The sequence below is a fragment of the Perca flavescens genome, chromosome 8 (assembly GCF_004354835.1).
Source record: "Perca flavescens isolate YP-PL-M2 chromosome 8, PFLA_1.0, whole genome shotgun sequence".
Classification (NCBI taxonomy): Eukaryota; Metazoa; Chordata; class Actinopteri; order Perciformes; family Percidae; genus Perca; species Perca flavescens.
This window is the reverse complement of record NC_041338.1, coordinates 27119311-27131411: the sequence shown is the minus strand read 5'-3', so window position 1 is coordinate 27131411 and position 12101 is coordinate 27119311. Positions and strand designations below refer to the sequence as shown.

Sequence of the window (12101 nt, the reverse complement as noted above, 5' to 3'; positions counted from 1 at the left end):
ATGGAAGGTGCACAATTGCCCCATAACTTACATTAGTTTCCAGTCAATGCAGTATTGATGTTTGTGAATGTGCTTAATGGCTTCCAGCACCACCTGTGATGCCTTTCAGCAAGTCTAGCGTGAAGGGCGGGGCTCAACGTAGGTGGAGTCTAACATCCGTGTTAAGCACCGCCCCAAATTGCACACTGCAGTGAGGGGCTTCTCGCAATGGGCAGTATGAGAAACGTGATAGACAGATAATGTGGCATCATTACCTATTTCACAGTGTGCTCTGCATGCATTGCACAGCAATCTGGTGGCGATAGTGGACAAAGAGAAACCTTAAAACCACAGACAATATATTTTATACCTTAAATAGTTCAGGTGATATGCTTGTATGGTGCATTTTTGTAAATAAATTAATGTTTGGCAAGTTTTTGCCTTGCTGGGGGACCCTGGGCTGCCTGGTCCTCATTGACAACATGTTCCTCATTGTGTACAGATAACTGGAATATTACATGGACACATTTTGAGATGATGATCCCCTGGGCATAGACACCATAATATTATTTTAGCATATTCAGATAGCCCCTATTGCATAGTGTCAATACTGAACATAAACTGTACTAGACCTCAACATAGGCTACTACATTAAACCTTAGCAGATAATCACTCCCTTTTAAGGTGTTTTTTCTAGTGACTACCAAGTGAATGCTTAGATTTTTCCTACAACTTTTCAGAACTTTATGACTATTCAACTCTGTTGATATTTTGCTTCAGGAGCCCATATTTCCAAACAAAGTACAACAATTATTCATGTTACCACAAACCAATCGCCACACATTGATCCTTGGGCTTTTGGGTACCAGGGTACCAGAGCAGTTGCCAGCATAGCCTCATTGGTCTATAGCCTTGAATCTACCTTATTTATTGCCTTAATACCTATATTTTAAGAGGGTCTATACCAGCCTACACCTTTCTGGTCATCTGGTTGTTTGACATATTTCTCTGCATCTCAATTCTATCTACTACTGAATGAACCAAAAAAGTTTATGAAATGTTGTAATAACATAACTGTAACTCATATTTTATTATATCAAAGGACACCTATTGTCAAATCTTTTTTTTTCACATACTTGAGCCAAAAAAAAATGTCAAGACACAATTGTAAGTATCACATTAACTTTAACTTGAAGGTGATTGTATAAATGAATGTATATTATTCAGTAGAGACAGTAGAGTCTATACAATTATTATAATTATTATTATTATGGAGCAGCTTCAACATTTGATCACTATAGGAGATGTTTCAAACCAGCAAACAAAAACAGATGTAAAAATATGACATAAATAACAAATAAAGTACATTTTAATCTGGACTTCCCTTTTACACGAAAACTGCAGAGAGCAAGGAGTGGTTGGATCCTACTCACTCAACCTGGTTTCCAGCTCTCGTATCAAAGAGCCTGTGCCCTACTCATGTGTCCTCTAAAAGTTTGCTGAATCACAAACAACTAAACCTATCCCTGACTTCTCTGCAATGCAGGCGGCAATCAAAGAGAGAATTTCTTGGCAAGGATCGGTAAAGCATTGGCTTAAATGCTGCTGAAAACATTCACGAATGCAGTAACAAACCTATTTCCTGGTTTTAACAGGGGCCCATAGAATAGCAATGCTGCAAAACAATACTATTGTAATAGTATGACAACAGTAGTAACTCTAACAAGTATTTTTCAGGTTGAGAACATCATTAACTTTTGTCTTTTAAGTAACCTAAATCATGAGAGATTTCTTCCTTCAGTCAGGTGCGCATTAGGGATGCACTGGTCCAACTTGTTCAGTCCTGATACCAATACCTGGGCTAATTACAATTCAAGTGTAAACCTTTTACAACAAATCAGCAACAAATTGGTCTAAACTTAAACAGGAAGTACAATTTCAGTATATAATGTATATAGTATATAAATATAGAATTTAATTGCATAGATCGGCCCTCACTGTCACCGATACCTCATCGAACTATTTGAGTCAGTATCGGCCCGATATCAGTATTGGATTGGTGCATCCCTACGCGCATCGCTTCAAACAACAAAATGAAATATATTTATAATTCATACCTGCAAACTAGTCACTGTTTGCTAGTTTGCAGGTATGATAATTACATAATGAGTAAGGGATTTAGCTAAGGATTACTGTCAGTACTATAGATATACATCCAAAGTGAGTTACTTTACAACTTCAAGTATTATCTGCATTATTTTAGTGCTGTGCAGGCATAGGACAAAAAAGCGTGCCAACAAAAATTCAGCATCCTCATAGACAGTTCATAGCCATATCTAACATCTATTTAGGTTGTGACACTCTTCCCAACAGACAGATTATGACTAAAAAATGAATTAATTCATCTCTATATATAAAAAACTATTCTGCAGGTACAGAGTCCGGACCCTCGTCCTGTAGGACGGCTGTCTCTAGGACATCGGAGGTGGGCGTGTCAGGCGGCTCTTGAGACAGATCTTCAGAGCATCTGCTCACAGTGGGTGAGATCACATCTGGACTTGTGTCACAGGACTCTGTGCTCTGCTCCGAGGTGGCTGTTGTAATTGTTGTGGGAGCACCAGGGAGAACTGGGTCAAACTCATCATCGTCGTCCTCCAGGATGGGTGGCTCATGAATATCTGCAAGAAAAACAGAGAGATCTTAGACTGATTTGGTGAATTTGACTGTGGTTATAAAATGATGAATGAAAAAAAAAAAGCTAACTCACTGCTGAAAGCTTCTGGGTACTGCTTAGCAATCTTCCCTTTTAGTGTCCTGGAGAAGCAGAGGAGGCCAATAAACAGTTGTGTGTGGTGAGTGTGTGTATGCATTTACATGGGGGGGGGAGGTTGCGGTAGCGACTTACCTGATCCTCCTGAAGACGCTGTCTAGATCTTTCTTCATCTCCACAAGGGTGCGAGTGTGGAGTAGGAAGCGTTCGTTCATCTGCTGCAGCCGCACGTTAGACAGCCCGTTAAAGTTGATCAACATTTCATTGGTTTTCTCAAAGCGATCAAGCCTGTTTTTACAATAATTCAGCAAAGCAAAAATGATCTTCAGGTGGCCAGTTTACAAAGAACAAGGCAGATCTCAGTGTCACTGTCATATGCAAGTGAACTGACCTAAACCAAAAAGCACACACATTTTATATGTAGTAGTGTAAAGTAGCAGAACAGCCAAATGAGGCTAAACAGACTAATATGACACTTACATGTGTCTCTGAGCCTGGATGATGGCGTTCACATCCTCAGAGTTGACCATGCTCAGCATCCTGTTACAGAACACGCCGGATGCTGTGGGCTCCACCATGGTGAAAATCAAGACGAAAAAGCTGCAAATACGAAATATTGAATTTATATAGGGCTTTTTCATACACTCAAAGTCGCAAATAGGTCAATATACTATTTCCAACACCAACATCAGCATTGAAATCGCGTGCCCATAAAGAAACCTTAATCATGAAACTAATGTAAGTTATTCAGTGCCTATCATCATCTACAGGGACGGTCAAACCCAACTGTTAAGTTTCTCTGTGATATGTTTTAATACAGCATGTTGACTAACTTTATCGACAGCAGTACAGCAGAGCCCCGGTCAGCAGGCTGATCGCCACTGATTTTACCGTTAACGTTAGCTGGTGAGCTAAAGTGACGAGCAAAGCAACACAATTCAATTTAGCTACCTAAGCTCCCACGGTGGATGTTTGCGTCGACCCCTGGCTGTTTGAATAGCAGATTTAAAACGACTTCTGCAGCCTAAAGGTGCATCTGACAGCTGGCTGTAAAATAAAAACATAGAATAAAAACAAAGCGCTTCCTTGTTTTGTATACTTCCGGTCATAGGACCACCGTTTCCGGTGCTTTTTTTCTTTCATGTTTTTTCCTTTTTCTTTTCTTTATTTAAAACTGCGCAAATTACAAATGTACAATATTAACCAATCCAATGTGGTGATATAATTGTTTTTCAGATGTAGAATACATAATGAAAATAGCAACATGGCATCATGACTTTGCGTAAACATACACAGCACTTTCCTAAAGCCAAATGGCTGTTATCGATTGTGTATTGATAACACGCCAAAATGGCATATGAATTGGCCACTTCATGAGATCAGTCTGAAAAAAACGACGAAAGTGCGCGACGTTTCAAACTAATACATTAGATTGTAACAAATTAAAACCATTTAAATTTAGAGTGCATGCAATGCTATCCAAAAAACGGACGTTGCTGTACCCTTTCTACTTAAATATTTATTATAGCATAGTTTTAACAAAAATTTTATTTATGAAAGTGGAACATCCCATGGAGACACATAAGTTGCATAAAATTATCCAAAAAACATTTGTCTGAGATACAATTTCAAAAGGCTGCTTCATTATCAGCCCAGAGATATAGAGGGTATAAAGAATAGATGGATCAACTTTTGTCAAACTCTGTTTACAAAATGAACAATCAGGTGCTTTGAATGTATTTTGACTTTGCTGCACATATAAGGCTTTAATATTGCAATTGTACAAATTGCTTGAAATGCACAGGTGTTAACTTTGTGCATTATTTTCTATATAAATCTCTTTATATTTTGTGTCTTGAAAAATACTAGCCAAGGCTGCTCTCCATTTATTCAGTGTTTCAAAACATTTTAAAACAAATGGTGAAAAATGGGGATCAGTGTTTCCCAAAGCCCAAAATGACGTCCTCAAATGTCTTGTTTTGTCCACAATACAAATATATTCAGTTTACTGTCATAGGGGAGTGAATAACTAGAAAATATTTACATTTAAGAAGCTGGAATCAGAAAATTTTAATCAAACCAATTAATCGATTATCAAAATAGTTGGCTATTATTTTAATAGTTGACAACTAATCGATTCATATTTGCCGCTCTACGTGATGTATGTCACTGCCATGAAAGTAGCGGATTTTTTGAGGAAATAAAGTCAGTCTAAATTTATGGTTAGTTTGGATTTGGATTATAGATTTATTATTATTTGTAGTTCATTTTTTATCCACCTACGCACCTTATACCAATAAATCCATTAACTCCATACTTCCAGAAAACTCACAAAAGTACTTTTATTAAGGGACAAGTAAAAAACATACATGATTTATAAAAAATACAAAACCGCTTTGTCTAACTTGTAAGCTAAGTAAATGCATAGCAACAGTACATGCAAGTCTAGAGTTAGGTGTCCTACAATTCTGTAACATTTTTCAGCTACAGGCTAAAAGGGGGAAAGAACAGTTTGGTTGCAATCTATCATTCGTCTCAGTCTACATGATAAAGATCCAAAGTGATGGTACAGAATAAGTTAGGTTGCACGCAACTCAACTGATGAGTAAATAAATACTTAACATTTCACAAATATTGACAACCAGTAATTCAACGCAATGTTAAAAAAAGCCTGCGAGAGAATTACATTCGATTTCTGAAGTACAAAACCATTCTACGTATAAGCTAAAGATGAAAATAATTCATAGTATTACACTTCTAAGCGGGGATGCAGTGATACAAATAAATATGAAATAAATAAATAATGAAACCCATATATGAGCCATATGGCTCACCCAACCCATTATGTACATAACATCCCCTCTGCTCCCGACTACAACATCACAATTTTCATATTAGTGTTCTGTTTAGAATACCATAAACATACATACAAATGACCTCGGACAAGCACAAGTGTCCATAGAAAACCTGATTTGATTTGACATTGGGTGAATTTCAATGTGCTTTGGCTTTCGTTTGATAAATAAAGTAATATTAGGCTATATATAACAACACATTTGTGGTATATAAGAGGCAATGGCATAGAATTTCAACTTGTATAAAGTGTTTTACCTATACTGACCATGGAATGGCGGGAATCACTGATATTGATATTGTTGAATGACTATAGACCCATTGTGTGTTTTGCTGTTGTATTATGTGGTATTATTATGCAAAGACATTTCTATTTTTGCTTTTTTTTTTTTTTTTTTTTACCTTACATATAAAAATAAGTTAAAACTTCAGAGAAATGGATCCAAAAAAATAAAAGTAAGATTTACAGTTCATATAAGGCCATGCAATTTTAGTAGACTCATGCATCAGATCATTAGGCTAGGTCTTTTGGATGAGTGGGCTTTGCCATTCATGCAAAATGCACTACAGTATGTGTTGCTGAGGCCACAATAAATATAGCTACTGTCCCTTTGTGTTCCTTAATCCAGAATTAACGCTAGCACTGTTTGTAACACATAATTAAGGCTGGTGTATTTGCTGTTGAAGCTGTGAATAGGCCTTATTTAAATCGGACCCACACACGTATTTGCACACATAGACGGTCTACAAACACAGATTCTTTGATAGGAATGGATGTCAATGTGAAAAGACACAAACACAAGGGCTACTGTACAGGTCTGTGCTCTGTCAATGTAAAGTGTCATTCATTCCAAAACGAGATATCCACCATTTCAAAAAAGAGATATCTACTCTTAACAAAGAAAGCAAAAGTAATGTCATTATATTAGTCAATCTTAACATGTATGCTTGTAAAAGATCCACATTGAGAATGGGTTCAGCTGTATGTTTGAAATGTTGAGTAATGAATTTCAAGTAGCACCTTCTTTCTGTGAGTAAAATGATGATCTATTGCGTTTTGGAATCAAATATTTTCAATGTATCAGCAAAGTAGAGCTCCAGCATTTCATCTAAAGTAGATCAAAACACCACAGATGACGGTCTAATCATCAGGATAGCATGAATATTAAATACAACATAAGAGACAAAGTGAAAAAACAACAGTTCATAAGTTACCATTTAAACAAAATAAACAAACCTCCAAAGTTATTATGGAGAAGACCAAAGGATTTCCAGCTGCTTTATGATTGAAGGCAATCTGAGGCAACTTCTTTCTGTAAGTGCTTGAGAAAAAAACAGCACCCCAAGATTTCTTCAGAGATGTGTGCAAGGCGGAGTTTTGACTTTACCACCCGTCCTCCATCACCGCCCCGCTCCTGGTTGGAGGTGTTGTCATGGTTACACATAGCTGTGCAGGCTCTGCATTTTCCTCACACCTTGGTGTCTCCTTCACTTCCTCTTCCGTCTGGGATTTATGCCCGCTGATATCCACGCCCACCTGGCCCTCCTCTATCTCCACCTCTTCCTCCTCGTCTTCCTCCTCCTCCTCTTCTTCCTCCTCCTCTTGCTGCTGCTGCCGTTTGTTGCGGCAGCATGGTTTGAACAAATGGGGGTCAATGAGCACCTCCCCAAAGCGCCCCTTGTAGATTATTCCACAGCACACCTTTTGCCTAGACAAAAGATAACACGTTGTGTTAGTGTATGAATCCTCACCAAAACAATTAAAAGGGCCTGTGTCTGTGTTTCACATACTTTAGGGCATTTATAGTACTACATTACAATGTAATGATAGTGTAACTCTGAAAAATATCTAAAGTCAGTGTGAATTTTGTCTAATGCACTCTTGGTATACCGGTGCGTTGGAGAATGAAGTCATGCAAAAGGAGATAGTGAACTCCTGCACACTCAAGAACACTGTCATGTCTCACGTTTATTGACAAGGCAACGTGTCGTTTTTTTTTATTTCTTTTTTTTTTTAGGTAATGGTTGCCTTTACATTTTGAGCATGTGAAAATCCACAGTGTCAGTAACCAGCAGCAATGTGTCGTTCTGAATCCTAAAGAATGAGACAGTGCTGTCTGACTTACCTCTTCCAGTAAGTGAGGTCCAGAAATGAGAAAACGGGGGAGCGGCTGGATCCAGGGCTGAGCTCAGTGTCTGAGCCGTCATCGGACAGGTTGCTGTAGCTCGGAGACTGAGCTGGGGAGGTACTGGAGGTGGTGCTGTGAGCATCTGAATCTGGTGGGCAGCACAAAGCGTGAACGATGAAGAGGTGAATTAGGTGTTACATATGTGGTGTGCATGACAACAACAAAAAATCCACTCTTTAAGGAACAAATAAGTGAGTGCCAGCATGTTACTGAATGCTCACTGTTTCTTTTAAGCTCTTTCTGCAGCCTGCTGATCTGGCTCGGCCGGGCTTTCTTGGAGATGGACTTTATCTTCTTGGGCCTGGAAGTTATCTTTAGGCTGGGACCTCCTCTGGCATCAACAACCTGTATGGAGGAGAGGAGAAATCAGTACTGAATGTGTTTGCATATTTGATCTTGATGACCAAGCAATTGCTCAAACCATATCAGTGCTGCGATCCAAACTCACATGGTTCCAGTTCTTCTTGGTTCCCACAGGTAGCTTTTTCCATCGTTTCACCAGCAGCACACAGGCGTTACAGATTTCTCCAGATCGCGTTTCACTCAGTCTGCAAGACAATTACAGTACGTGACGAAATGGGAAAATGTTTCAAATCAATAAGAGGAATGTTACAGCCAACCCATTAAGGTGAATCTCTCTCCAAACCTTACGTGTCTCTTTGTATCCTTATTTTTTATTGATTTTAAACAACCAACAGTCTTTCAACATATGTAGTTAAATACATCAAAAAGATACGCTTCTTGCCCACCTCCCAACAACCCACCTACAAATTTGAGTCATCTGTTAATAGAAAAAACAATAATAGTAATAATACTGGTTTACAATAAAAGTAACAAAATAAGACTAAAACAAACCAAAAACACAAACAACAAAAACATATACATGAGGGTACAGTCTCACTTGTTATTGTGATCTTTAAAAGGACATAGGTTACTAGGTCTTGATTCAAAAAATGTAATGAATGAATCCCATAGTTTATGGGAAATATGGCTTTTGTGTTTAATGGCATATCTAAGCCTTTCAATCGCTATACATGAGGATAGTTCATTAACCCATAGGGTTACAGATGGACCACAAACACTTTTCCTCAGCAGTGTCTCTTACCCAAAACAGCTCCTGAAGTCTTTCTCGTACCGCTTACTGTCCGTGAAACGAGAGCTTGACGACTTTGCGCGGCAGATGCAGCAGCCGTCCAAACTCCTGTACATTTTTGGCTTATGAAAGCCAAACATCTGCGTGCAAGAAATGATTTAGATATTAATATTTCAGGCTCTTATCGCTGTGCATGATGTGTTAACTGCAGTACCTCCCTGCAGCCGTGGTTCAGATCAGAGGTGATATTTTTTTGTGCCATTTCAGTTTAGCCTTTATATGAATTAATACAAACAAATCGGGTGTTTTGTCACGATCAGAGAGCACAAAAAAATTCAGGGAAAGCGACTTTGTTGGAGCATCTCTCCGCTTTGACCCACATGGGGGGGGAAGTAGGTCAACAGTCAGACACTGTGTCAGACAGATCATGTCACCATGCTGCGCTCACAGGATGCACGCTTCATTTTGGAAACTCAAAATATAAGCACGCACTCAGCCCGATCCTCCAGGCTGCACGTTATTTGCTGTGGTTAAAAACTAACTACAAAACATAAGAATGTATTGACAGAGAAATGCAAAAAAATGTGTCCGGGAGAATTCATCACTCGTAATGCAATAAGAGCGCCGATTATACAAAGGAATTATGATTTATGTTGCTAGGGAAAATGTAATCTCCACAGCACATGTAGACCTGAACTGCGGCAAAACTGTGAGCCGCGCCCCCCAGACTGGTTTTTTTTTCTTGCCATCAGTCCTCGGGGTCCAGTGCGGAGTCTCACAGAGCGGACAGAGAACAGGAAAAATGAAAGACCTCTCACTTTGTTGGTTATATCAGATACCACTTCTCCTGATGACGGAAGTAGGACAGTCTATTTGACATGATAATGGAAAATAACAATGGAAGTCATTTTCAACAGTAGGCCTAAAACAATCTAACATGGTAGGGCCCTACATGTGTAATAATGAAAACTGTGGGTCCTTATTATTTATTAAAATACATTATTATATACTGTATGATATCAATATGATGGTCTGTAAAATATTAACTAGCCCTGCCCCTGCAAAGCCAGATGCAATATAAAAGATAAAATGTACACAATTTCATGAAAATCCATCTAGCCTATATAGCCTACTTTACTGTTACAGAACGTTTATTTGCAGAAACTTGCAAATAAAGCCACTGAAGTTATGGCGGAGGTCTATTGAACTAGGAAAGTGCTTCGCTGACATTAAAAATCCTGACTAAAACATCAGCAGCACGTAGACATTAGAGGTCACAAATAATATAACAGACGTATTATTAAATAGATCATATAGGCTATATAATACATAGGCTAGGAAGGAATAGACAATGATAAAACAAAACACATATGATAAGAAGGGTGTTAAAATGTTTAAATAAAGCAATCTATACCATCAATTTAAAATATGTAACTTTATATTTGTTGTAGGTTATAACAACGACCTTGTATCAGCTCGGTGCTTGTATTCTGGAGTATATTACAAGGCCGACCACATATTCGCCTTCGAGTATCTCATCTGTAAACTGCAGACGATCTCTGCAGCAGAATACAGTACGTGACGCAACTCAACATGGCAACACACTTCAAAGGCGGAGGCAGTGTGGAGAAGGGGGTGTGATGCGATTTTCCGCAAAAGCTGTAATATTAAAAGTAAACTGTAAAAATCTTCCTGAAAGCAGTTAGGACTTGCTTGAATAACACCTGCACTTTTAAAATTAAAAGAAAGCGCCGAGAAATACACTTGTTTTTATCGAGAGAAAAGTGCAAGTCGCCAATTTCACCGCCCACCCCAGCGAGGAAGCATGGCATGCCACACGACCTGCTTCATGCGCACCCATTTTATGATGACCGTCCCCTGCTCGACAATGCCCGACTTTCCCTCCCATCGTTAACTTTATGTAGTGGGATACACTAGGGTAAACACATTTCGAAAGCAAAATATCTTGTTTTCAATTGTAAAGGACAGCCGTTCTCAGACAATCGTGTAATTTGATCTTTACTCTTTGTTATTCCACAGCCGCGTCACTGCAACAGTGCACCTTCAACTACATGCGCACGAAGTTCAAAGCGACAGCTTTCTGAAAGTCGGTGTTTGTGCTGTTTTTAAACAGTTAAACCGTTTTTTTACCCAGCTTGAGTTCCATAAGTACTTTTGTGTTTGCGGTGGATGTTTTATTGACAGCAGCGCCCGCGTGCTGAGACGCATCTCTGGTCCGGGTGGGCGTGATAGATTCAACTTGGCTTAACGTTATTTAGCAGGCAGCTGCAGGCTTAAATGTGTATGCTACAGGCGCACTACAGTTAGCCTACACTGTGGAAAGTAATGCTTTTTAGAAAAGTATGGCTATGTTTCCGACCGTAAAACGCTCACAATAACCGACTTAAGTCAAATTTCGGGAGCGATAAAGGGAACTGATTTCCTCCGACGGCCAACAACAATAACAACAGCCATCCCTTGATCGTCATGTCTGCATATGATGCCCGTTTTGACGCTATTAAACACTTCGCTTTAATCCATCTTGCGTTCATCTTGCCTCCCTCCCACTTTGCCCGGCTACTTTAACTGTTCATAATTTGACCTACATCAAGTTGGCCACCCAGTCGGCCTTGCAGCAGGCCTAAAAGAGCAATTGTTCTGACACAACTCGAAGCTTGTTTTAAATGACTCGTCTGAACGCACAGTTAAGACTTTACGGCCCTCAAAGATTCAAAGACCCAACAAAACAACTGCATGCCTTACCTTGTTGCAAGCTGCGTGAAGCTGATACGAAGTAGTCCTTAGAGCGCGTCGTTACGATGTGACTATTATGAAAATCAACCCGCATCAGTAACCCGCTCTTGTTGATGTCTGCGCTTGTGGACGGGTCTGAATAGTTGTGAACATAGTGCGCATGCGTCGTATCCACACCTCCATTTCAGAGTAGGGCAGAATGTTTTTTTCTTTTTCTTCAATCAAATCATTTACATAAACGACGTGTGACGTGTCCGTGCGTCTGCATTCTACAGGCCTTATAAGGATGGGAACATTGCGCGGGAACAGGGGGCTCGGCCCCGGTTGCTATGGCACATTGGAGAGTGTAAGCAAGGGGGCGGGGCCTGTCGTTTTACTACTGAACGGCAGATGGCCCGTCTGGAGGCCTACGGTTTTTAGGGGGCTCGCCTCGGCGACGTCTAGCAGGGATGGCCTTTGTTAA

The 12101-nt window shown here is 39.5% G+C and overlaps 2 protein-coding genes across 2 annotated transcripts; both read right to left on the bottom strand.

Annotated features, from left to right (window-relative positions):
* Window positions 1-1144: 1144 nt before the first annotated feature.
* Window positions 1145-3868, bottom strand: kxd1 (KxDL motif containing 1). The gene is made up of 5 exons (XM_028584218.1): window positions 3701-3868; window positions 3230-3349; window positions 2885-3037; window positions 2747-2793; window positions 1145-2657 (listed from the first exon to the last, which is right to left on the bottom strand). Exons 1-5 carry the CDS (start codon window positions 3856-3858, stop codon window positions 2401-2403), a joined length of 735 nt encoding a protein of 244 aa, XP_028440019.1. The 5' UTR covers window positions 3859-3868; the 3' UTR covers window positions 1145-2400.
* Window positions 3869-5988: 2120 nt separating this feature from the next.
* Window positions 5989-11778, bottom strand: sinhcaf (SIN3-HDAC complex associated factor). Its single transcript, XM_028585313.1, has 6 exons — window positions 11648-11778; window positions 8897-9024; window positions 8240-8339; window positions 8013-8136; window positions 7729-7879; window positions 5989-7311 (listed from the first exon to the last, which is right to left on the bottom strand). Exons 2-6 carry the CDS (start codon window positions 9022-9024, stop codon window positions 6987-6989), a joined length of 828 nt encoding a protein of 275 aa, XP_028441114.1. The 5' UTR covers window positions 11648-11778; the 3' UTR covers window positions 5989-6986.
* Between the last annotated feature and the right edge of the window lie 323 nt (window positions 11779-12101).